Source organism: Hippichthys cyanospilos, chromosome 18, assembly GCF_059441005.1.
Source record: "Hippichthys cyanospilos isolate Australia breed blue-spotted pipefish chromosome 18, RoL_Hcya_1.0, whole genome shotgun sequence".
Taxonomy (NCBI): Eukaryota; Metazoa; Chordata; class Actinopteri; order Syngnathiformes; family Syngnathidae; genus Hippichthys; species Hippichthys cyanospilos.
In genome coordinates, this window is record NC_142386.1 from 2,159,990 (window position 1) to 2,186,333 (window position 26,344).

The 26,344-nt window shown below is 46.6% G+C and overlaps 2 protein-coding genes and 2 non-coding genes across 5 annotated transcripts in view; 2 read left to right on the forward strand and 2 right to left on the reverse strand.

Moving 5' to 3' along the window:
- gria4b (glutamate receptor, ionotropic, AMPA 4b) overlaps nucleotides 1-17,883 on the forward strand; it is a 50,210-nt gene extending 32,327 nt beyond the window's left edge. Inside the window, exons 10-16 of one of the 2 annotated variants that reach the window (XM_088441586.1) lie at nucleotides 2,291-2,497; nucleotides 3,759-4,132; nucleotides 7,563-7,761; nucleotides 8,584-8,831; nucleotides 12,115-12,229; nucleotides 14,786-14,923; nucleotides 17,062-17,883. In XM_088441586.1, the coding sequence (XP_088297712.1) occupies nucleotides 2,291-2,497; nucleotides 3,759-4,132; nucleotides 7,563-7,761; nucleotides 8,584-8,831; nucleotides 12,115-12,229; nucleotides 14,786-14,923; nucleotides 17,062-17,226 (1,446 nt within the window). In that variant the 3' untranslated portion in view covers nucleotides 17,227-17,883. Of the gene's footprint in view, nucleotides 1-2,290; nucleotides 2,498-3,758; nucleotides 4,133-7,562; nucleotides 7,762-8,583; nucleotides 8,832-11,009; nucleotides 11,125-12,114; nucleotides 12,230-14,785; nucleotides 14,924-17,061 lie in introns of both variants that reach the window. The other variant, XM_088441585.1, reaches the window with a different exon arrangement.
- Nucleotides 17,884-18,368: 485 nt separating this feature from the next.
- On the forward strand, nucleotides 18,369-18,441 carry trnav-uac (transfer RNA valine (anticodon UAC)). Its single transcript has one exon. It is a non-coding gene; the product is annotated as a tRNA-Val (tRNA).
- A 263-nt stretch (nucleotides 18,442-18,704) lies between these two features.
- On the reverse strand, nucleotides 18,705-18,776 carry trnaa-cgc (transfer RNA alanine (anticodon CGC)). The gene has a single exon. It is a non-coding gene; the product is annotated as a tRNA-Ala (tRNA).
- An 878-nt stretch (nucleotides 18,777-19,654) lies between these two features.
- LOC148408397 (uncharacterized) lies at nucleotides 19,655-25,283 on the reverse strand. The gene is made up of 4 exons (XM_088441367.1): nucleotides 25,233-25,283; nucleotides 25,053-25,182; nucleotides 22,966-23,520; nucleotides 19,655-22,618 (listed from the first exon to the last, which is right to left on the reverse strand). Exons 1-4 carry the CDS (start codon nucleotides 25,281-25,283, stop codon nucleotides 21,120-21,122), a joined length of 2,235 nt encoding a protein of 744 aa, XP_088297493.1. The 3' UTR covers nucleotides 19,655-21,119.
- Nucleotides 25,284-26,344: the final 1,061 nt, after the last annotated feature.

Here is a 26,344-nt window from a genome sequence, read left to right on the forward strand (position 1 = left end):
CGTGCACACGAAGCCTCACCTTTACGGTTTGTGTGGCTTTTGGGGTCCCCAGCTCAGCACAATCCTCCCTCCCCTCTTTTCAGCCGGCGCTGAGGAAGCCCCTTTTAAGAAACTGAGCCCCCCGCTGGACAGCAAGCAACAAATAACGGGAGAGGACGAGCGGCCCGCCGGCAGGCCGCCTTTAGAAAGGAATCCACTATCAACACTCCGCTCTCTTTGTCCTTTGTGTGTCCCGCATTTCACGCTGCGTCCTGTCATCACGGCATCCTTCCACTTGGGCTCTGCCCCCCCCCCCCCCCCCTCCCCCCCGCGCCGAGCAGACTGCCAATGCCAAACTGATTTCCTGTTTTGCTGTCAATTGGCGCAGACTGTTCTTCTGCCTGGCTCACTTCCACAAGATTGGCCGTGATTCCATAATCTGGCGTCTTTGGCGTGACGGTCATGTCAGGTTGTTTTGTTTACCTCGTAAGTTTCGAACGTGCTCGCCCCGTCGTTAGCTTCGCCGCAACATCAACGCCGGCGTTCACTCCTGTCTCTCAACGGAGTAGCTAGTGAGGTCAAGTGGACTCATTTTTATTCGAAATACACTGTTCCCTCGCTGTAACGCTATTCACTTTTTGCACGGCGCTCTTTTGGAGATTTTTTTTTCTCCACGCCATTTTATTTCTTTCAACAGCTTTGACACACATTGTATTCTCCCTCCTGTTATATATGAACTGTAAATTTAAAATCATCCGGTGTAATTGAAGCAGGAAAAGTGCCATATGCAATCGCTGCATTCTTATCTTACAGATTTGAAAAATCAACAAAAAAATGTGCCTTATTCTAAATATGTAGAACACAGGTGTGGAAATCCAGTCCTAGAGGGCCGGTATCCTGCATGTTTTCAATGCTTCTCTGTCTAACGCGCCAGATTCAAATGGTCAGGATCATTTTGAAGCTCCTGCATATAAGCTGATCCTGTGAAAAGTGGAAATCATGCAAGCGGGATGCCGGCCCTCCAGGACTGGACTGTGATGTAGGAAGTGGCCGGCGTGGCCAAAAGGATTGATTTGGCAAAAAGCGAGGCCAGCCGGAAGGTGTGTGCAGTCTGCATTTTTTTTCACTGGCCATCAGCTTTAGCTCCGTTTTGCGCTTAGTCGTGTTTCCCTCCCGTCTCTTTGATTCCGTCTGCATTAGCATTTTGATGACTGCCCCCCCCCCCCCCCCCCCACACACACACACACACACACACACATAGCGCTGCACACATGCACCATGAGGCCATCACCACACATGGCTTTTTTGTGTGTGTGTGTTTGTGTACCCCAGCAGGGCGTGGCGTTTTAAAGACTTAATATTTAAAGCCGTTTTTTTATTTTATTTTATTTTTTTTTTCATTTGGATGATTGTTTGCTGGATGCGCAGCTTGAAATGAACCCAGCGGGCTTATGACAACATAGCGTTAGGAGTAGTGGTCACATGATCAGTATTTCTTAGAACATCTTGCTTAATAGAAATCAGAGGTCCCCAACCAGCGGTCCGCGGCCCAATATTGGTTCACAGGCCGTTTGCTAAAGGGCCACAGATATCTTACCTTTTGTTTTCTTTTTTACTTTGCAGACCCGATTTATGTCAACCCTGAATAAAACGTACAAGTGTATGGTCATACAATATGTTTCCAAATATTTGTGTGTTTATACATTCAGATTGCACCCTATCAGGAATAGTGAATATATCAGTGTTATTATAAATTCCACAGCACTACTTTTGTCTAAATCATCGATTCTCAACCGATTTTCATCAACGTACCTTCCGTGAGTTTTTTTTTTCAGCCAGGTACCCCTTAAATGACATTTTCAGATGAGGAATATAAATAAAATGAATACAAAGTGAGTACTTTGCCATCCCTGTCTGATTTATCAAATAATATTTGTTGTGGTATCTCTGTCAGCAACTGCAGAAAATAGATGATGTCAAAGGTTTTATTCCTGACTTAGATAATGCACGTCCGTGTAAAAGTTACCAAAATAAATCAGAATTCAGCAAGGAGTTGCTTCACGTTCCAATTCATTTGCTCTGAAGTTGAAAAGAAACATTTGCTTGCACTGCTAGTTAGCACCTGGCTACTGTTGAACACTAAAGGAACCGGTCTCCATTTACTGAGGACGGGATGTCGAGCGAGGACTTTTGTGCGCCATTGTGTCGTCTGCTGCTGTGTGACATCCGTCTGTCCCCGTGTCCGTCTGACGCTACGCTTCACCGCTTGTGGTCCCCTTGTCCCCCCCCCCCCCCCCCCCCGTTTGTGTAGGAGGGTCCCTACGTGATGCTGAAGAAGAACTCTGAAATGTACGAGGGCAACGAGCAGTACGAAGGCTACTGCGTGGACCTGGCCTCGGAGATCGCCAAACACATCGGCATCAAGTACAAGATCTCCATCGTGCCCGATGGCAAGTACGGCGCCCGGGACCCCGAGACCAAAATCTGGAACGGCATGGTCGGGGAGCTGGTGTACGGGGTGAGACGGACCGTTTCCACACACCGGCGGCCGCCGCGGGCTGACTTTCTGTGCGCTAGCGCTATCGGGGTCCGCGCCGGGCTCCGTGTGAAAGGTTACGCCGCTTATTCCCACAGAGCGCTCGCACGCTACCTCGCCGCCAATCGCTCCACTAAGTAACAAAATGAAATCAATGTTTGTCGAGCCGCCTTTGGATCGGTTGCGTTAATCCGTCACTCCGGTGCCGCCTCTTGCTAACGAAGCGCTTGAACTTTCCATCGGAGCTCATGCAAAATGAAACGGCACGCGGCGCCGCGGTGAAATCCTCGAGGCCCTTCCCCCGCCTACGTTTGCTCACGCGCGGCCATTTTGACTGTTTTCGAGCGCCCTCCTCTCCTTCAAATTAGTGTCGGTAATTCAAGGCGCCGGCCGCAATTACGGGAAGGTCCGAGTGTAATGGAGTGGGAGTGCGGCGAGGGGGAGATTTATGGGCTCTCTGGACTTTTACGGCCGCTGCGCAACAGAACATGTCCACTTAAGTTCTCTTTAAAAGAAGCTCAACCATAGTATGCCGGGCGATTACGTTTTTTTTCTTTTTTTCCCTGTTTATTTATGATCTTCCGTCTTACAACACTTTTGGACATGTTTAGGAAATTTTGAGGACATATTCCGTACACACGTGCCCGCTGAAACGTATTCGCTCTTACGTTGCGTGTACTTCTTCTAAATGCTAAAAAAAATATTTAAAAAATATATTTTTTAAGTAAAAATCGGTGTACCAATGAGTTAGTTTCTTAAGTTTTAATCGGGAAATTTTTCTGCGTTGCCTGCTTTGGCCACAGGGGGCAGTAAAACACAGCCATGCAGAAAAAACAATTCTTAACTCTTTCCTTGCCAACAAAAATAATTCTCGTCCATTTGATTGGAGTGTTGGTCTTTTTTCGCAAAAAAAAAAAAAAAAGACCACGTAAAAGTAAGGCTTTTATTCATAAAAAACAGTATATAATAAGGACTTTTTTCTTCTCACAAAAAAATGACCATGTAAGTTTTTTTGGGGGGCAAAAAGTGTATTGTAAGGCTTTTTTTCCCCCCACGTAAAACAATCATCCCCGGATAGAGTTAACTTGCGTAAACGTTTGCACGTCAAGGTCAAAATGTGCCTGAAAACAATTAAGCAGAGGTTACGATCGAAGGCGTAAGCCGCAGACAAAACCATAAAAAGCGCAGCGAGTGTTTTTTTATTTTTTGGTGACCACGGGGACGGTTTTTGCAACGTTCACAGAAAGCGGAAATCGCTGTGGCCCCTTTGACAATCACGCTGGTCCGGGAGGAGGTGATCGACTTCTCCAAGCCCTTCATGTCCCTGGGCATCTCCATTATGATCAAGAAGCCCCAAAAATCCAAACCGGGCGTCTTCTCCTTCCTGGACCCGCTGGCCTACGAGATCTGGATGTGCATCGTCTTCGCCTACATCGGCGTGAGCGTGGTGCTCTTCCTGGTCAGCCGCTTCAGCCCGTACGAGTGGCACACCGAGGAGCCCGAAGAGGGCGCCGACGGTCCGCCCAGTGACCAGCCCCCCAATGAGTTTGGCATCTTCAACTCCCTCTGGTTCTCCCTTGGCGCCTTCATGCAACAGGGCTGCGACATCTCGCCCAGGTGAGAGCTTGCCGCGCCATTCCTTCGCCGTGATTCCGCAAATTTTTCTTGAAGGCCTCCCTCGTCCTATAAACGCTAACTTCGAAATGAAATGCGATTTTTGCTGGTGTTAGCTGAGCTTGTTAGGGCATTATTTTCAAGGGAAGAAGCAAGCGGGCCGAACCGCCGTCCGAGTCCATCCTCGTTCACGCGCACAAATCTTCCTCAAAGTGGGAGGATCACGTCCAATTTAGGATGACTCCAGCCGACACGGAAAGGTCTTCTATTTGACTCGTTTCTTAATCTCTAGTTTCTTAAATTTGAGACTTTTTTTCTAATTGCCTGATTCAATTGCCTGATTCAAACTCAAAATCAAGACTTCCGTAGCGTCTTCTGTCTCCTTTTGTTTAATTGGTTGATTATTATAGTGATCATATAAACGCATAATTCATATTTGCAATACACTGTATATACAATCATATACCAAATCTACACATCGCAGTTTTATACAAGATCTTAATTATTTATACATAATTTTTCGATTTTTACGACTGTCTTTGATTGATTTCTATTTCATAAACACCTTTAATAGACACACATAGCCACGGATATCCAGGGTCTCAAATCGTGAGAAAAAAGTTGCGTCTTTATAGTCGGAAAAATGCGGCGTTTGTTTTCAGCTTTTTGCCCCTTTTGACAGAGGATTTTCTGCTCTCTCTTAATACGCGCTAATGCCATTCTTGCGCTCCGTAATGGTGAATTGAGTGATTCATATCCCGGTCTCCGTGGAAACAGGCTAAAAGGATGATTTGATCAAACACTTGACACGTTTTCATTGACTTTTTTCGGGCGAGATGGCGCATTTGGCAACAGTCCCGGCCCCGCGCCACTTCGCTTTCTCATCCAGCCCAACGCCGCGCAGATGTTCTTTTCCACGCCGTCCCCCCCCACTCCCGTCAGCGGCACTTCGGTCTTTTTGTCACGGCAGACGCCGGCGCAGCGCGAAGCCGCGCGGCGGTTGCTTTGAAGCCGGGAGGCGATTCCGAGTGGGGGGGGCGCCGATCGGGAAGCTTTTCATCAAGCGGCCGCGGGTGCCCGAAGATTTTTCTTCATTGCGGAGTTGTTGTTGGATAGGCTGTCGAATAGCTGTTTTGGCCGCAAAAGTAGTTCAAGATAAGTCAATCCGCGCGGCAGCGCCCCCCCGGCCGTCACCTCGGGGCCATTTATTCCATCCCTAGGCAGGATTGTGACTTGATCTCTTTTCGACACTTTGAAAATAGCGTTACGGCTCATTGTTTTTCATTCAGCGGAGCGCAGACTTCATCCAGTCCGATTGGCTGAGAAAAATCACTTTTGCTTGCTTGTCCAATCAGATTTTGCGACTAAGTCCATTTGAATGGAAATGACATTTATTGGCCCGTGCAAATAAAGTCGCTTTTTTTTTTTTCTAATGTATATGCTCTGACACTGCCGGTTTGCTGAAGTTGAAGCAAGTGTACAAACGCACGTTCTGTTCGCACGCGCGCACACGCTCATGCTCTCATTTGGCCTCGTCGCGTTGTAATGACTTTATGGAAATCTGATTAAGTTCACCATCAACAGATGCCGCCAAAACATCATTAAGAACGTTTCATGAACGGATGCCGTTTGTGTATTTGTGTGCGTATTTTGCCTCGCAGACGATCCGACGCCTGCTTTGTTTTAGTTAATAAATACCCTATTTCCCCGAGTCGAGTTTTTTTTTTTCCTCATTTTCAACCCCCGTGTCAGGACGTTCAACTTAGAAGCACGTAACTCAAATCGCACCATTTTTTTTCCACATACTGTATCTGTTTGAATAACATTAATCGGAATGCAAAACAAGGCTTAAAATGATCACATTGACCTACTTCGAATTCAGTAAAGTATGCATTGGTTTTAGAGCGTCTGCATAGAACGTGGAGGAGTGCGCCCTCTGTTGTCCATAACGAGGATCATTTTTCCGGGGGACTTTGATGCATTATGAAAAGAAAAAGACGGCTTTTCAGTCATGGGTGTGGGCAGGTGGGAGGAGCCGAGGGCGACCTCCCACGCGCCGATCTCGCAACGGTCGTCACTTGGGCGAAGAATATCCCAAGTAAGATCATCTCCGTTCCAAAGAAATGGGACGCCTCCCACGACGAGCAGGAAGGGGAGGTCGTCGGGGTTTAAATGGGAGGGGCTATCCGGCGTGGCACATAGTCACGATGAATTCGCATTCAGCTGTCAAAAAATAAACTTGTACTCTGAGAAATACGGTAATAGAGATGAACGAGGTGCTTCTGGATCCTACTGCACCGCATCCTGACATCTGCCACGGCCCGCTACGTCAGCACTTCCTTATATGGGCACCGGGGTGTGCCGGCGTGCGACTTTTGTTTTTGCTCACGTTAAAAGGCTGTAATTCCGGCTCAAGTTATGGCTGGCGGCGTCTGTTCGTATGCCGGAGGAGGAGCTTGAAAAAAAAACAATAAGTCTTAGAGCGACGGCTAAAGCGCAAGCGTGTGTATTGATTCCAGGACATGAGGTAGCGGCTTCATGGAGCGCTTTCAGGCCAGATGGCAATAAGAAGCATTGCAGGGCCCACCGTTGCAGATGTCTGCGTCTCTCTCTCTGTGACACGCGGCCCCGTAGGGCCTCTGTATCTGCCGCTGTTTGATTTGCACCGAGGGGAGCGCTTGTTTGTTCTCCTCAATGCCGCATTTAGGCTTTAAGATTCTCCTCACGCGCCGCCGCTCCTAGGCAGCCTGCTATCTGTCTCCCCCGAGTGTGCGAAGCGGGGTAGCGCCGCCGTGGGGGTCCTATTGGATGAAACCGCGCCCTTTCTCCAAGTCATTGCTTCTCAGTTCTATTTTGCTTGCCCCCCCACACTTGCCACACCCACCATAAATAAGATCATTACCTTGAAAAACTGTGTCCTTTTAAGCCCTGGGGGAGATTTGGACCCAACTTGGGCTTTTTAAAAAAAATTCTGCGTGATATCAAAGGAGAAGCATACAATAAAACATTGTACTAGGCAGTGATTGACTTGAATGTCTTTCCACAAAATGGCCGATTAAGTCAGTTATTTCCAGCAAGTAATGTAGCCTGCAGCTGGGGAAGTGAACAGAATAAGAATTTCATTGGTGTGCTATAATAATACTATACATATGAAAATAAATCTCTTGAATTTTGATTTAGCGACAAGCAGAAAGAACACATTAACTGTAACCCCAGTAAAAACGGGCCTTCGACGTCTATAGCCGTCACCGGCAGTGAACGAGTACATAAAAACGTCGGACTCAAATGCATCATTTCTGCGTTTGTGACGTCACGTCATCTTGGAGATCTTCGGGGAGAGATTAGTGTCTGCTGAGCAGTTTAAGTTTGAATTTGGAAAAAAATGATCAGTTGGCCATTCGTTCATGGATTTGTTCCTCATTCCTTCCCCAAGGTCGTTATCGGGTCGCATCGTGGGCGGGGTGTGGTGGTTCTTCACTCTCATCATCATCTCGTCCTACACGGCCAACCTGGCCGCCTTCCTGACGGTGGAGCGCATGGTGTCGCCCATCGAGAGCGCCGAGGACCTGGCCAAGCAGACGGACATCGCCTACGGCACTTTAGACTCGGGTTCCACCAAGGAGTTTTTCAGGGTGAGTTGCTGTTCCTCAGGGATCCATCATCGAGCCATTTATGTTCTCAAACATATTAGGCTTTTTAAGTTTTACGTCCCCTCCTCGTTAAATGATTGTCAAGTCCCCCCCAGCCTAATGACCAGTATCCAGCCATTCCCATAAGATAAAAAAAAACGGTTGACATCATTTGGCAGTAACAGCATGCCTCGGTGGGGTTCCGTTTCGCGTCAACGACATTCAAAGATTTAAATTGAGAGGAGTGCGCATCCTACTTTCATCCATATGTTAAAAAAAAAAAAAACGACAATGTCATTTGGCGTTAACGATATGCTTCAGTTGCTTTGCGGATGACGTCATTTTACGTCACTGGCACTCAATGAGTTAATGCAGGATGGGCAAGTCATTTTTCATGTCTCCTACCGTTCAGTTTTTACATTTAAGCTAAAAAAAAATGCAGTTGACGTCATTCGGCGTAAGCGGCATGCCTCGGTAGGCTTCCGGGTGACGTCATTTCACGTCACTGGCACTCAATGAGTTAACGCAGGATGGGCAAGTCATTTTTTCATGTCTCCTACCGTTCAGTTTTTACATTTAAGCAAAAAAAAATGCAGTTGACGTCATTCGGCGTGAGCGGCATGCCTGGGTAGGCTTCCGGGTGACGTCATTTCACGTCACTGGCACTCCTTGAGTTAACTCGGGATGGGCGAATCATTTTTCATGTCCTACTCGACCATTTTTTTTTTAAATCGTCGATGTATCTATCGATTTTGCGGCGCCGGCGTCAAATGTCCGTCTTTGAAGCGGAAGTGGGAGCAAAAGGTTTCTTCCCCCCACCGGCAGCGCTCCAAGATCGCCGTGTACGAGAAGATGTGGGGCTACATGAAGTCGGCCGAGCCCACGGTGTTCACCAAGACCACGGCGGAGGGCGTGGCGCGCGTGCGCAAGTCCAAGGGCAAGTACGCCTTCCTGCTGGAGTCCACCATGAACGAGTACACGGAGCAGCGCAAGCCCTGCGACACCATGAAAGTGGGCGGGAACCTGGACTCCAAAGGCTACGGCGTGGCCACGCCCAAGGGTTCACAGTTAAGGTGGGTGGAATAGTGTAACAATATGGCTGGCCCACGTCTTGTTATGCTATTCCACCTTCCCTGGTGTGCCGCCTTTTCATCCCGCCCCTTCCTGCTCCGGCGGGGATGGGCGGGGCCTTGCGCCTTGCGGGCTCACCGACCCGATTTCCTCTAATAGTGCTCCCCGCTCAGTTCCTCGCCGGCCGGATACGGGTTCCCTCGTTTATCGCGGCGGGGCGCAAAATACCCCAAATACCCAAATCAAATGACCTTGAACTTTGTTTTGCGGCTTTTCTACTTTTGTTTCTTTTGATGAAACCGAATACCAGGAAAAAACAGAAAAATACATTTTTTATACTTTATATTACAAAGTCACCTCGCAGGCCGGATTAAACGCATTCACAGGCCGATTCTGGCCCGCAGGCCATATGTTTGACACGTGTTTGAAATACATAAATACATAAAAAAAAAGAAAACTAGCAACAACAAATAAATTGTCGCATTATTTTTTCTTCATCAAAAATCATGTAAGAAAAACGTATGGTCTTAAATGAAAATCGTCCATAGAGTGAAGGCGTGAGAACCAAAACGCAAAAAAAAAAACAAAAAAAACATGGTTATCAATTTTACACACGAAGATTCGATATTGAGTATTGCATTAACACAACAAATACAAAGACCCAGCCTAGCACCTTCTGCGGTTGAGTAAAATAAGCACTATATGAGGAAATAGGCTATTTTCTCCACAGGTGATCCTGCTCAGGTAAATTGCGGATTTGCATGCCTCACTAATCAGTCATTCATATTAACTCATTCAATGCCAGGGACGTCTATTCACGTTTTTTTTTAAGAGTCCGCGCATTCAATCCTAAATACCGAAACCTCGATTTACGACATAAGTATGTGGGATTTCATGTCCGAGTATCAATTTAATACTTAAGAATCTGGGATTTAACGTCCAAACTCTTGAAAAACGTGAAAATACATGCCTGGCATTGAATGAGTTAAAGGAGACATATTATGTAATTAGATGATTGGAATGCATAGAACAAATATTAGAATTGAGCTTTGGACAACTGACTTATCTTAATATGTCTCCTTTTGATACATCAGCACATCCATCTTGTTTTTTTGTTTTTTTTTTAAATACTTCGATTTTTCTCATGACTTTGAACATAACGATTTTGAGATTTTTCGTTTTTTAACGGGTCGCATGACGCCAACGCCGCCACCTGGTCAAGTCCCAGAGGAATTTCCACACGTGGAAGCGCACACTAAAGAGACCAACGTGCACAATAATTGGCAGGTCTAGAAATTGCTCCTGTAGGGTGGAGCATCCGATGCCGTTTTTTTTGTTTTTTTTTTCACCTTCGCTGACAGATGAGCGTAGTCCCTCTCCAAGACTCCATCTTGTTATTTCAAGGGATTATGCTCTTCTGCCACTCACTTGTCCCCCACGTGACAAAATCAAAAAGGCGACTTGGCCGGAGGACGGCGCCGTCCATCACCATTTTGTAACCCCGCGGCCGACTGGATCAAAGCGCACGCTAAGCCAAAACTACAAAAAAAAAAAAAGTTCATCTGCTTTCCACTCCAGTCCTGTAGGGGGCGAAATATTCTGCGTATGCTGCACACGCTGAATTCTACGTTAAAAGTAGTCAGAATTATGACACAAAAGGGAGAATTATGACATTTTAAAGGGATAATGTGTAAGATTTAGACTGTTTTTCATTACGGCCAGCAGGAGGTGCTGCATTTACCATTTTCCGTAGCTGTAACAAACATGGCCGCCTCCGGAGAACTACCACCCCCCCATGTTATTTAATTTCATTATAACTAGACCTATGATTATATTTAAAACATACTGTTGGTCGTTAACAACACATTTGTTGAGGGTTTTGACATTTACAATCATTTTTTAATGAAAAATGATCTAAATCTTACACACTGTCCCTTTAAGGCACAGGTGTGGGACTCAAGTAGGCTCAATTTAACAAATGATATTAAAAAAGTGAGCTTTGGCTTTGAGTGTGATCTGGTCCACAAATGGGATGAATTTCCAGCACTGTCTTTTTTTTTTTTTTCGCTTGTCTCCCCTACCTCTCTCTCTCTCACTCTCTCTGTCTGTCTGTCTGTCTCTCTCTCTCTGCGCCAATCGCACGCCCCCCTTTGACCCAATTTGTGCGTACGGCGGTGAAGAAGCGCCGTTAACCTGGCCGTGTTAAAGCTCAATGAGCAGGGCCTCTTGGACAAATTGAAAAACAAGTGGTGGTACGACAAAGGAGAGTGCGGCAGCGGCGGCGGCGGCGAGAAGGTTAGCCGCTCACGTGGCCCGGCCTCTTTCTTCCGGTGTGTTGCGCTGGCCAACGGGCGCGTCTGCTGGGACCCCCGGGCCCGCCAATCACGCCATCCGGGGCTGGGCTGTTATTTACCTCTCGCTTTTATTTGTACGCGTTAAAAATATGCGCCAGGTAATACTATACAACAAAAAATGGACCGTCGAAGGACCGTTAATGGAAAAAGTCAACTGATTTCAAAAGTTTTGTACAGTAAATATGCGTTTTCAAAACAAGCTTCAAATTTGACGGAAAACATCAATACAACTGAACTTCAGGTGAAAATTGCACACGCCCTGAGAGTTTTTCCAGATAACCACAAATGGTGGCGCAACATGTGGAGACAGACAAATCAACAATCCTCATGACAAAATAAATGAAAGCCTAATGAAGTCAATTAAAAAAAAGAGTAGCTGTACAATGAAATCGAGTATATCGTCTGAACATTTCGCACAAGCTCGAAAAACGACATTTTAACAAACAAAACCTTCTTCGGATAAATGTTTGTTAGATTCATTACTGCGATGATCAAGATCACAATGGATTGGAATCATAGTGGCCCAGACTAAGTGACAAAAAAATCATTTCCTGTTTGGTTCATATTGCCCAGCCCTGGTGGGCCTCAATGTAGGAGTTTGATTTTTTTCCCCCCAATCTGATATCAAAAGTAAACAGCCCCCCCCTCCCCCCCCCCCAGTTCCAAGAAGGTCCCAGCAGCACGTGCCCGTTCCAGATAAGCCACGCGGCCGGGGCCCCACATATATACGCATATGTCTGTTGGTCACCGTAGCGGACATGCGGCAGCGGTGGGGCCCCTTCCTCGCAGCGCCCCTCGTCACAGGGGCCGCAGTTTTGATTGAATAACATAAAATAACATGTCCTATGATGTTATTTATGTTATTTCCCCTCCCGATCCCCACCCCCCCCCCCCCCCCCCCCCGCCCCCGACCCGACCCTTTGGTTTGAAGAACGCCGGTAAACCTTGCCGTATTGAAACTGAGCGAAGCGGGCGTCTTAGACAAACTGAAAAACAAATGGTGGTACGATAAAGGCGAGTGCGGCGCCAAGGACTCGGGAAGTAAGGTCAGTCTGTCAGGGGAGCCCCCACGTGTCTTTTGTCTGTCTTTTGTGTCCACTGCGGCGGCGACACTTCAAACGGGAAGCGTGATGGCGCATGACGGATCGGACCGGGCATGGCACAGCTGGCTGAATGGCATCGGCGCCGCATGCTCCCACCTTAACTCTTTCACTGCCATGGATGAGAATTCTCGTCTGTTAAAATAGTCGTAAAAATATTAAAATTATGGTCAAATACGTTTTTTTTATGGAGGGTAACTGACACCCTTGGCTAGTGCTTTTCTAATACGAATCCAATTGAGCGGTGTAGTGATAGCTGTGACCATTGGATGGCGGTGTTGCCATACATGCAACACATGCATTTTCGAAAAAAAAAAAAAAGATCAAGCGACGTTCACGGATGTTAGCGGTGTTCCGATTAATATTTTAATGCCGCCGATTCCGATGCGTGAGTTCTTTGATTCCGAATCGTTAGTATTAGCACGACATTTTTAGCGCTCAAAACGACATGAAAATAAAAGGAAAAGCAACAGATGTCAATGCGATGAGCTTCTTTCGATTCCTCCAGATTTTTTTTCATCCAGTGGCGCCCCAAAACTAACACTCCTGATTCAAATGATGAGCGTATTAGCAAGCTCTACAAGATCTTGAAAATAAGCCTAATTATTTGAATCGGGTGTGTTGGAGAGAGACGGTTTGAAAACATGCAGGAAACCGGCCCTCAAGGACTGAACTTCCACACCGGTGTCGTCATAAAACGACCAGTAGACTTTGCATTCTAAAAACAGCTTAAAAAAAAGCTAAGATCATCTATGAAAACGTAGAAATATACCTAAAATGGAATCATTTTTAATATTAACAAAAGAAAAAAAATTCAACTTTAAGCAAATGTTAATTTTTAAGACCACCGCCTCTATTAGAGGCGCACTGGACTAACCCACTCATTCAGTATCAGCCCATTTTAGCGCAAATAGTATTGAATTTCACCACTACTAAAAACAAACAAAAACGTATGGAAACGTCTTTGGCAGTGAAGGAGTTAACGATCTAACGCGCACAAGAGTACAGTTGTGTATTGAACATCGGGGCATGAAGGCTACAAATCGCGGTGCCGTGTTGGTCGATGACCAGCAGGGGGCGCGCGCGTGCCCCTAACGCACACGGCTTTGCCTTTTGGCGCACATTTCCGATGCATGCAAACAAAGCGACGTAATGTAGCTAGTGTGACGGGTGGATGTTTGCGCTCAAGGCGGAAACGTAAAAGGCCACGCTCATCACTTGGCATCACTTGGCTGCTTTTTTTCCGGCTTCACCTTTTCTATTCGGTTTGAAATTCCTGTTTGGTTTTCTAGTAGTTTTGCGGCTACGCTCTCTTTGCCTGACAGCGACTATGTTACACAGAAATGAAGGATTACATAAGCGATGATGGAAAATATGCTCGCAATACAGTTCATATCATACTAGCCTAACAATACATACTAGCCTAAAAAATGGGATAGCCCCCAAAACCGCCTGTTTCCCGACAAAAAAATCTTGGGGGAAATTTTTGGTTTAAATGATTTTAGTGTACAAAAAAGTTCAAAAGAAAACATCAGTCTGTAAAAAAAAGTTACTCTTAAAGCAGTGGGTCTGTCACAAGAAAAACATGAAAGTTTAAAAAAAGTTTTAAAAAAGTTTAAAGCTTGCCTATAGAGACACTTGAAAAAAATTCTTAAAACAGTAGTCATTCTAAAATAGTTTGGGGAAATGTATTAGCTACATTTGACCACCTTTAGCATTATCAAAATGTTTGACATCTAAATCTATATTATATGCTAAGATTGGAATCTGTTGAAAAAAAAATTCTCGGAAAGCGTTAGCTTGTTAAATGTAAATAGAATAATGATAAGTCTAAAGTTTAAACATTAGCGTTTCAATGCTAAAAATCATATGTGTACTGTTAAAACGTTAGCATGTAAACACTTCAGCGCGAGCGCTAGCTTAACTTTTGTCTTACTGTAAAAAATAAATAAATAAATAGTTAATGCTTACTAAATGCCGAAAAAGCTTGTCTATAAAGACACACAAAACAATTATTAAAACAGTAGTCAATCTAAAATAAACGCATTAGCTACATTTGAGCACCTTTAGCGTCATCAAAATGTTTGACGTCTAAATCTATATGCTAAAATGGGAGTTCTGAAAAAGGCAGCCCGTTAAAAAAAAATGTCAATTTGAATGCTAATAAGTGTAAACGTTAGCTTTTCAATGCTAAAAATCACACGCGTAGCGTTAAAACGTTAGCATGTAAACACGAGCGCTCCCTTGCCTTTTGTCTTGAAAGTTTGAAGAAATGGTCTACAAACAGTTCAAGTGAAAGTTGAAAAAAAAAATCGTAAGGTTGTTTGCGGATGTATGTTGCGCGCATGGCTATACGCAGTCGAGTCGGAAGGCGCGCGAGCTAGCGTTCTGGCGTCTGCGTGTTTCCGTTTGCATGAAACGGCTGCCCGGCCCTGCTTCCGTGCTAACACCTGCGCTTCTTCTTCTCGCCCCCTAACCCCCTCCTCCCCCCCCTCCCACAAGGACAAGTCGTCGCAGGCCCTCAGCCTGAGCAACGTGGCGGGGGTCTTCTACATCCTGGTGGGGGGCCTGGGTCTGGCCATGCTGGTGGCCCTCATCGAGTTCTGCTACAAGTCCCGCAACGAGGCCAAGAGAATGAAGGTGGAGCCCCCGTCCCGCCCCCCCGACGTAGCCCGACTTAGCCGGGCGTCCGCCGACGATGACGCTGACGGCGCGTAGTCCGCTTTCTCGTAGAGGACGCCCCTCCCCTCCCCACTCACCCCACCCCATTTGACCCCGGGTAGCTCCCCTTTGAAATGGACTGTAAGTGGGCCCCACCTGTCCCCCCCCTCCCAACTCTTTGACCTCGCGCTAGCTATGCTATGCTACGTGCCTGTGGTGATTGGTGGCTTGGTCCGCTTTGTGCTCATGTGGCGTTCTGGTTGTCTTTCCCCGTCTTTTGTCCGTGGGACGGGAAGCTCTTACGACGATTTCATCAACAGACGACCATGAATAATAGGCAAAAATAATGACCCGGGTCAAATCCTTTTGGGGGGCAAAAAAAAAAAAAACAAGTGTATAGTAAGGCTTATTTTTGTTTGTTTACAAAAACACCATGTATATTATTTTTTTCTTCGTAAAAAACAACCATGTATAGTAAGGCTTTTTTTTCGCAGTAAAATAACAGTTTAAAGTCGGGCTTTTTGCAAAAAACGACTATATATAGTGAGGCTTTTTTTTTTTTTTTTTTGCAAAAAACAACCATGAGGCTTTTTTTTCCGCAAAAACAACCATGTATAGTAAAGGTTTTTTTTTTTTCCGCAAAAAAACAACTATGTATAGTAAGGCTCGTTTTTTTCGCAATAAAATGACTGTAAATTAGGGCTTTTTGCAAAAAATGACTATGAAGTCTTTTTTTTTCACAAAAAACAACCATGTATAGTGAGGCTTTTTTTTTTTGCAAAAAACAACTATGTATCGTAAGGCTTTTTCCCGTAAAAAACGACAGTGATAAGTCGGGCTTTTTGCAAAAAACGACTAGCTATAGTGAGGCTTTTTATGTTTTGTTTTGTTTTGTTTTTTCACAAAAAACAACCATGTATAGTAAGGCTTTTTTTTTTAAACAACCATTTATATAGTAAGGCTTTTTTCCCGCAGAAAAAACAACAACAAAAACAACAGGGCTTTTTGCAAAAAACGACCATATATAGTGAGGCTTTTTTTCTCGCAAAAAAACGACTGTGTATAGTAAGCCTTTTTTTTTATCACACGCCTAAAATTCTATCCTTGTTCAAATTAAAAGTACCGTATGCTAAAGTTAGAGTATCTATTACATCACATGTGACAGTCGTGACTAAAAAAAAAATCAGCAATCTGGACATTCAAAGCGTTGCGCATTTGTGTGTCTTTATGTCCCTCTGCAGTTGGAAACGTCCTGCTTCAAAGCCGTTTGCCGTGTACATTTGTTCATCCAAAAAACAACTCGATGACATCCTTTAGTTCAGGCTGATTTGTTTCCATTGTCGGGCTTTGCTGTTGCTTTTCAAGGTGTCACGCTGCCCCCTGTCGGTCAATCTCTGTCATCACAAAAATTGTTTGCTTTATTTTGGTCATAACGTTCATACATGTTCAATGTACTGTATATGTATAGATTTTTAAATGTATGTCATTGGGCATCCGACATGTTTGACAGCTGGTGGAAGAATGTAGTCCAAATCGTTATTCAATATGAACAAAAGGCAGTAGTCACTCAAACGGGAGTCTGGAGCATCAGCAAATGGCGCTAACAATGGCTTGACATTAGACCTTAAGGTTATTTTTAAACAATTAATTCATTAATAATGAGGAATATTGTAACAGTCGCTGAAAACGTTGCGTAATGTTTTTGTTTTAACATTATAAAAAGTAGTCCGTAAAAATCTTTTTATTTGTCCATTAAAATAACCATGTACAGTAAAGGCTTTTTTTTTTTCTTTCTGGAAAAAAACAATAATACCAATCGCGTCTTGTAAGGTTAGACAAAAACAAAACCGAATATATGACACTAAACACAAAAATGGGTTCAGTCGCTAGAAAGGTTGGTCTCACGGCAGTAGCTGTTTACATCACAATGCTAAAGAACAACTAAGAATCCGTCAGACCAAAACGGTGAACCGTACTTTCCAAAAGCAAACAATGAATTTTGCCAGTATGTCATCGCTATGTTGTTCCAAATGTCAAACGTAGGCTAAGTCCTCCGCGCGGCACGAAAGCTTTTCGCCCGCCTTTCAATCGTTCTTTTTTTTTTTTCCTGTTTGCAGCTGACGTTCACGGAGGCCATGAGGAACAAGGCCCGCCTGTCCATCACGGGCAGCGTGGGCGAGAACGGGCGAGTGCTGACGCCCGACTGCCCCAAGGCCGTCCACGCCGGGCCGCCGGTCCGCCAGAACCCGGGCTTGGCCCTGGTCTCCTCGGAGCTCCCGTGAAAGCCCCCGACCTCTCAAGTGCCTTAAAGTTCCGGGGGCCGGGAACAAAAAGCGCAAACTTTGTTTGGAATCCCAATGAGGCCCGCAAGCGCTCCGAGGGGGACGCCCGGGATATGATATCATTATTTATTTTGGGACGACGTTCCGAGGACTCTTGATATCGCCGACGTCCGCCCGTTTCACGTTTGTATCCATACTATAGGAAACTGTGAACATTACAGTCAAATATGTATATTGCGTTAGGTGTACACAAAATGAGCGCGCTCGTTTTTTCAACCGCATACAAAGATTGTGTCGTGGCCATGTCTTTGCTTTTCTTTATTTCTTTTCTTTATGACGGCAATAATAATAACAATCACGACGACGCCATACTTCAAGGATCCGTTTGAAAGCTGAATGTCGGCCCCCTTCTCCTGAAAACCCGCTGAGACTGCGTTGACGTCAAAGACAAAAACATCATGTCTTTTTTTTTTCCCCCCCTTCGTTTTCATCTATTTTTTCTACCAGGACTCAATGGGAAAAAAAAGAAAATCAAGAATTAACCCCGTAGACTTTTTAGTCACGTTTGTGTGTGGAGAGTGCCGTTTTCTCTCCTAATTGTGGTTTGAAATTTTCTCGTCCAAAAATGTGTTGGGGGAGTAAAGACTTTAGACTTTGCGCTCTCTTTGCCTTTTTTCTTGTCCTCGCGTCCGTCATCGAGCCCGACGACGTCTTCGGGTTCCCGTTTCATTTTGGATCTTTTTTTTAAGTAAAGACAAATCATTCTAAAAAAAAATGGCTTGTGTTGTTATTTGATTCAAGATTCAAGAGAATTTTTTTGTCATATGTATAGTTGTATGTAAGTAATTACAATTATTTTAAGCACTTAAACTACTGTACAGATATTAAAATCACAGCAGTTACTTTTTTGTTCTTGCAAAAAACAACCATGTTTAGTAAGGCTTTTTTTTTTTTAAACATCTCAATTGAATATGTGAATATAAAGCATTTATTGAATATCTTCAGATCGTTTTCAGATTTTTAGATTCGAAAATCTCCAGCCTACGGGACATGCGTTTGACACCACCGACTTCGGCCGTAACATCTCTTTAAATATTTTATAATACTGTACTATATTTTTATATTAATACGACGTATCGTAGGGTTCCATAGTGTAGCGGTTATCACGTCTGCTTTACACGCAGAAGGTCCTGGGTTCGAGCCCCAGTGGAACCACTTAAGCTTTATATACAATTCGAAATCACATTTTGAATAAATTATTGAAACTGAATTCTTGAGTGTGGAAAAGCGGTAAAATGAAATCTTCCCAGCAATTTTTTAGGTATTATTGCAGTACTTTTTGTAATTTCAGGTACCACAATATCCCTTCTTAAAGTTATACTGGTATTATGCAAGTATATTTTTTGTCTCGGAAGACATTTGATTCGTTTTTCCGAGATTTTCTTTTCTATTGGTCAAAATTGCTCGAATCCAAAATGTGGAGATGCCGGGGATTGAACCCGGGACCTCATACATGCGAAGCATGCGCTCTACCACTGAGCTACATCCCCACGTGATCGACAAGAAGTAATTCAGTGGACATAAAAACGGAACCCTGCCATTGTTGACGCATAAAAACTTTGGCGTATATTGTATAGTAAAAAGTTGCGTTAACGTCATAAAAGAAAACAACCTGACGAATTTAGTAAGTTGTTAGAGTTTGCTTACCGAGATGGACGGCTTGCTTAAACGTTGCAGTGCCCCCACGTTTGCTTTGGCAAAGGCATGTCGGCACCCTAGGGAACAAAGTGTGTCGCGTAGTTATGACGTAGGCGAAGCGCAAACCCTCTGAGTGACGCAGAGTTTGAGAAAAAAAAAAAAATTTAAAAAACCGCAGAGTTTGAGGCTATTTATTAGTCGGAACGCATTCTTGGCCAAATAGATATATAAATAAATAAATGAAAAAATAAATACAGGGCAACACAGTTGGTTGGTGGCGTAGCTTTTGTCACTGAAAAAAAGATTATGTCACTTGGAGAAGATTTTGCATGCAAACAGATTCAGCTTGATTTGAATGAGAAATTCATCCTTTCGGAATCCATGAGCAAATAATTCCGGACTATTTTTGCATGTTTTGTTATGATAATCTTATATTCATACTTGTAAAGCTTTTTAATCGATAACATTTTCAATTGAGATCATCACGTATTTTAATTGATGGCAAAGAAGAAATGTCGGTCAACTATTGTCATTCATGCAATCTTTTTTTAATTCATGGCTATCTCTTCTTGATTGAAAAGAAAAAAGATAAAAACTAGTAAACAAAATGTATCCGATCGTATCCCATTAACTGATGGGCTGCACTCAACACTGAGTTTTGTTTATAATCAGACAGGTTTGTTTAAGTCACTTTTATTATTTTTCAAAGTGGAAGTTAAGTGATTTATTTACAAAAGTGTGTGACAGACAGAAAGTAAGACGGAGTTCTGGTTTTATGATGACCAGTCATATGACTAACCCTTCCACGTCACATGACCTTGTCGCTTTCCCAAGCCAAAACACACTTAAAACGAACTGGTTAAAAGAACGACCAAAAATTGGTTAAGAAGTCATAACATTCCATTGATGAAATTGGAAAGAAGATGGAAAAATGCAAGGGCCACTTTTTTTTTTGTTTACTTCATCAAATATACCTAAATCAATCAATCAACCAGTAAATCGTTTGGATATTAATAATACTGTATATTAGTTGGGTTTTTTTTGAACTGCTAACATAAATATCTTCCTATAAGGCAAACCATGTGGTATTTCACAATATTTGGGGGTTGTCAGAAACCTAGTAAAGATGCAGTAAAAAAAATATCAGACCCACATTCGGAATTAAAACAGGACTAATCTGCCGTTAGCTGACCATTTTTGTAACGGTTGGAATCTTTCATGTGATATTCTCACATTTTGTACGTTGACACAGAGCCAAATTAGAGGGAAGCATTTTGCTTGCGAAAATTCATTATCTTCAATCACTACAGTGTTATGTAGAAAAATGTTGTTTGGTGGTTAAAATTGTATTTGCATCTTTGTGAATTGGTCAAATCTCTTCACTATTAAAAAAAAAAGAAACGTATTAAATTTATTTTTTAGGATATGCTGTGGGTCATTTAAAATGTATGAGGGCCTCAAAATGGCAGCCGGGCCACATTTTGGACACCGCTGCTACAACTTGTCCCATGTGTGAAAGCTTGGTTATCTATAGGTGCCCTGTAATTGGCATTTTTTGATATGTCCTCCACACAGATCGCATGGAAAAAAAAAAAAAAATACCTCAAGAGCGTATTCTGTGACTGCACCCCCAATGGTGACAGCCGGAACAGCGTTAATAAAGTAAGAATTTAGGGAAGAATAGTCTTCAATGGGGACATACTAAGTTGTCCTTAAGTGTGTTCAGGGTGTCCCCCGGCAGCTGGGATAGAACCGCTTCTGGGAAATGGTTTGGTTTTCAGGCTTAAGGTCCACTGCAATTATTTACATGGCCAATAGGTGTCACTTACATCCAAAATGTCATCGTTTTGCGCTATTAAAACAAAGAAAAAAAACAAACAAACAAGACACTGCTAAACAACAAACTATCGAGCTTGTATGTGAATTGGCTGGACTCAAACTAAACGAATATCTTGGTCAAAATAACCGGTTTGTACCAGTTGGTCCGATCACCAATAATGATTGGTTGAAAACACCAACATTCTAAATTGGCTGGGTCGGGACACAGGTTTTTAAAAGTTTTTTTTTTTTTTTTTTCTGGCAGGTGGGAGGGCAGTTTGAGCAATCCGTTGTTCGAGTGAAGACGAGCTTGCGGCATGGTCTTGTACGTCCGTGAGCCATCGTCGCGCGACCAATGACAAATGGCCGATATGAGGTCACAGGGCCGTTTTCCCTTCCGCGTCCACCTCCTCCTTGGCCTTGGGGCCGGGCTCGGCCGGGGCGGGGAGGACCCAGCGGCAGCATTCCGACAGGCGCATGTTCTTGTCCACGGCGCAGCTGGTGCAATAGACGATGCCCAGTGCCAGCATGACCACCAGGAAGACGCACAGCGGCACCAAGAGCGCCACCAGCAGCCAGCTTTTGTCATGCTTGCTCTTGTCGCCGTCTCGGGCCCGGTCTCGCTCGCCGTCGCTCTGCCCGGTCTCCGGGCGGTCCTGCGGGCGCCGATCGGAGTCGCCGGCGTCAGGGGCGTCGGTCCGCCCGCGGACGTGGAAATCCGGCCGAGCCGTGCGCGGGTCGTCGCCCGGGCCGCCGTCCGGGCCGTCGCCCGGGTCGTCGCCCGGGTCGTCGCCCGGGTTCGCGGCGGAGTACTCGCCGTCGGCCGGCGCGGGCCTGCAGCTCAGCCCGTCGGGCAGCAGCTCGTAGCCGTGGTCGCAGAAGCACTGGTAGCTGCCCAAGTAGTTGAGACACCGCTGCTGGCAGGGCGACGCCCCCGCGCACTCATCCACATCCTGGCAAGCGCCGTCGTCCGACGTCCGGTAACCGTGCCGGCAGCCGCAGGCGAAGGATCCTTCCGAGTTGAGGCAGGCGCCCTCGCAGCTGGTCTCATCCTCGCACTCGTCCACGTCCACGCACTCGCCGTCGTCGTCGGGACGGTAGCCGGCGTGGCAGGCGCAGTGGAAGGTTCCGGGTACGTTGACGCACGCCTGCGGGCACGGCCGCTGCCGGCACTCGTCCACGTCGGAGCACCGCCGCCCGTCCGGGCCTATTTGGTAACCCGGAGGACAGGTGCAGCGGACGCCCCGGGATGTCTCCGCGCAGTCGTGCTCGCAGCCGGCGGCAGCGCACGCCGCGTTGACGCGCGGCGGCGGAGACGAAGTCTCCGGAGGGTCGGTGGCCTCCAGCAGGGGCCGGCAGCTGTAGCCGTCCTCGGCGAGCTCGTGGCCTTCCGAGCAGTAGCAGTAGTAGTAGGAGTCGGCGTTCTGGCAATGGTGCTGGCAACCGTGGTCTCCGGCGCAGCGGTCCCGGTCGGGCCCGCACAGCGGCGCGTCCCGGGACCAGCCCGCCGAGCCGTCGTCTCTCTCCGCGCACAGCGCCGTCCGCTCGTCGGGGGCGTCGCCCTGGGACGGACACGACAGGGTGGCCACCGAGCCCAAGGGCACGTGGCTCAAGGTGCGGCTGCTCAGCCGGAAGGGCGTGGAGTAGACGGGCGGCCCGCCGCCCTCGTCCCCCAGGGGCGGGCACATGCCCCTGAAGGGGTACTGGCACACGAAGCCGTCCAGCGCCAGCCCGCACGAGCCGTCCAACCACTTGAAGTTGTCGGCGTTGTCTGCGCCGTCGGCGGTGTTGACGGTCATGGCCACGCAGCGCGGTGCCGCGCACGCGCCTGCCGCCTCCTCTCGTAACCAGTTGCTGAACTGACCCTCCTGGTCACCTGCGCAACAAACGCCCAAAGGTCATCGAAAAGCTAACAGGAAGGGTACACTTTCAAATCAAGAGCAAATGAATTGGAACGTGAACAACCCAAATCTAATCCAGTCTTCAGCCTTTCCTACCATTGCCCCATCATAACCCGATTCGATTGCAATGCAAACCATTAGCACAATCTAACCAAAACGACTCTCATCCAAGGCTCCGTAACGTCATCGAAACTGGCGTTCAAACTGTGTTTATCCGCAGTCACTAGAGGTCGCCAGAACGCAGCAAGCGTCGTGCCGGGTTTGCGTCCGCCTCTCCGTCGATCGCGCACGGGCCCGCTTGCCCTTTCCGCTCCATACTCACCGGTGACCCAGACGAAGCCCCTCAGCGGGCGCGCGGCCGAGCACTGGCGCGGCGCCCGGTGCAGGCCGATCCAGAGGCGCAGGCGCGGGCGCGCGCCCCGGGGGTCGGCGCCCGCCAGCAGCCTGTGGACGGCGTCGGCCGCCAGGTCGTCGTGCAGCGTGGCCAGCGTTCCGCCGCGCTCCCGGCATCCGCGCCCCGCCTCCCGGAAGGTCCTCCGCTGCGTGAAGACGGCCAGGCACCCGCGGGGGTGGCACAGCGCGTCCCGCTCCCGCAGCTCCGGGGCCGCCGGCGGGGCTGCCTGCGCCGACTGCGCCGACTGCGCCGACTGCGCCTGCGCCCGCTGCGCCTTGGCCATCAGGCACAGCAGCGGCGGCATCAGCAGCATCAGCAGCCGGGCCGCGCTCAGGCTCACGCGCCGCGTTTGGCTCCTCCCCAGCCGCCGCATGGCAAAGGTCACGGCCGGCTGCGACGAATGAGCGAAAAGGCGGCGGAAGAAGAAGAAGATTCTTCTTGACGGGATATCCGAGGAGTCCCGGTGCGCTCGGCGGCCGCTACCTGGACCGGAAGCGGAAGCCGACGGCTGCCAAAAGTCTTTGTGGCTTTTTCCAAATCGGGGCGAGGGTTCACGCGTGTCACCTCCGCCGAGTTCGCCCGCGACTGAACCGGAGGACGGAGGGCCGGGAAGGGGGGGAGGAGGGGGAGAGGGAGGGAAAGGAGGCGGATGGAGGAAGGGGCTTCGTCTGTGGCCGGGGGGGAAAAAAAAAAAAAGTGTGTTTTTGGAATAAGTGCAATAAAGCCTGGAGCGGCTTCACTCGGTGTGTGCGCGTGGGGGTGGGGGTGGGGGTGGGGGGGTATGGTTATGAAAACCATATGAACCATCATCTCACACACACACACACACACCAGAGTGGAAAATGTTTGTCTGTGTGTGAGAGTTGCAAGGCACATTTGGGAGTGTATAGGCTATCTGTGAGAGTGCCTGTGCTGTTATGTGAGAGTGAAATGAATGGACTGACCCTTAGTTCCAAATCCAATTTAGCTGGGCTAGCAGAGAATCATTGACTTTAAAAAAGATGCCGTTTTTAAAGGGCTGCCCTTTGAGCGTGGCCATGCATGATCGTTGTTTTTTTTTAGATACTTGGATGAAAAAAGGACCGGCCTACTGTTGGGGTCAGTTTCAGTCAACGTTTCCACATCAAACAACTACAAAAACGGGATTGTTTCACACAAAACAACTTCGGGTCAAATTGACCTTTTTTTGCATGCATCATTGGGTTTCACCAAAAAACTTTTTTTTTTTTTTTACACACAATGAACAAAATAGTACAACTGTGCTGCTGTTTTTTAGAGTGTAAAAAAAAATGGGTCAAAAATAAGCCGGATTTGTGTTATTTTATCTTATTTTATCTTGTTATTTTACTCTAAAAGCAATTGAAACAACCCAATTATGAATCCAAAAAGGAACCAACGTTTTTGGTCGTTTTGTATAAATTAACCACATTTTTTTTCAGGGGGGGGGGTCCAAAACAACCAAAAAATGACCCACAACAGTTTTTAAGGGTGTTGCGTGCATTTTTACCCCCCGGCAAGACAGCAAAGTGAAGTGCATCCCACATGAGACAATCAGAAAGACCGGGATGTCCTCCAACGAGCACACTAGAACTTATGAGTAAGGTAGCTTAAACGAGTCCCAAAAAGTCCATTTTTGTGGACACAAATGAATATGCTTGATCTCAGGAGGATTGTGTCGCTTGTGCATTTGTTTGTTGGACGGGGTGCAGGAAGGAGAGGAACTGCCAGAAGTAGCGGTAAGTATGTTATGGGGGTTTTGGCCCAGCGGAGGACAGATGAAGGAGGACAGGAGCAAAAAGAAAGAAAACTGCAAACCCGGGGCTCCCGAAGAGCCTTCTGGTCTTGCTCCCCTCCCCCTCTCGATTCTCTCCCTCCCCCTTTTGGAGCTTCCCACTCCGGCGTCGTCATGAGCTTGAGTGCAGGGCCCGAGCTCCTGTCCCGTTGGCGTCGCCCGCCCGCCCGCCCGCCCGCCGTCTGCTTGGGCCATCAGCGGCAGCCGGGCCCCGCCCCCTCACGCATTCCAGGAACAGGATGGATCCGGCAGACGAAGGTGAAGCCGAAGCCTTCCGTTTGTGTCTCTTGGCCGCCTTTCCGCAAGTCTCCTGAAGTTTTGATCCTCTCTGTTGGTCCGTCTCCTATAGCGACCTGCAGAAGAGAAATGAATCAAGTCCAACACGCCTCCTGCACAATCACACCTGAGAACGATGAGTCAGATGCCCAAGTTTCACTTTGGGGTGTGCTTTCATTTACGTAGCCACCCTACTAAGTCCTTGTGTGCCCCAGAGAGGACATCCTTTCCAATGATGTCTCAAGTGTTTGAATGGTCTGTTCATTCGTCTCCACGATAGGTGCCAGCTGTTTTTTTTTTTTTGGTCTCTATCTTTGGAATCATTGGAGCTTCTCGAAAGTCCTTGTCCAGGGGACACAAAGCAATAGGTTGGCTTTCAGAAGGATTTTTCTCATTGTAGCATTTTGCTTTGAGATGATACAGAATGATGGCAATTATGATTATTTTGATTTTTTACCATTGACAGAAATTGCAGCCATGGAGGACGTTATTTCCAGATCATAAAACGGCCACAAGAGGGCGTTTACTTACGATGGCAAGTATTGATACCGGTATCAGTCCGATACCGATACTGATATCTGTCTCATCCTTGCCTAGTAAATTTGCAGGTTTTAAAAGTGGCAGGTATCAAGGGACAAATATTGCATGTTTGAAAATAGCATAAAAATCTGAAAAAAAAATTGATGAAGGGGTGATGGAACCGCTCCTGGTTTTCCCTTGAAGAGAAATGACATGAGTGAAATGATATTTTTTGAGACGCTGTACCCACTCGTGAAAAAAAAGAAAAGTGCACCAAAGAAATTATTCCTTTTTTTTTTTTTGTGAAAGGAGCAGCGTTCATATTTGTTTTGGGTCGGATCAGAACCTTCAGGACCGACTGGGACGTGCGCGCGCCAGATCAAACACGGGTTTACTCTTCCCAACCGCGGGTGTCCTATGTCTCAAACACACACGTATGTGCACACAGACTGGAGCAATTATCTGTGGCCTTGTGTGTGTGTGTGTGTGTGTGTGTGTGTGTGGGGGGGGCACTCCTGTTGAAGATGCGTGTAGGTTCGATCCCCCACAGTACAAAGTAAACCATGCGAGCCGTTTGCTTCCTGGATGATGAGGAGGAAATACCTTTCTGAAGTTTCTGACCCCATCCACTTTGACCTTCCACCGTGCGGGAGCTGTGTAGTGACACACACACACACACACACACACGAGAAGCAAAGTGGAAAGTTTGTGAAATGAGGA

Coding starts and splice junctions, on each gene's coding strand:
- LOC148408397 (XM_088441367.1), bottom strand. CDS start 25,283: ATGAAAGCACACCCCAAAGTGAAACTTGGGCATCTGACTCATCGTTCT. Junction 25,183..25,232: donor ATCTGACTCATCGTTCTCAG/GTGTGATTGTGC, acceptor TCTCTTCTGCAG/GTCGCTATAGGAGACGGACC. Junction 23,521..25,052: donor CCATCCTGTTCCTGGAATGC/GTGAGGGGGCGG, acceptor CTTCCGGTCCAG/GTAGCGGCCGCCGAGCGCAC.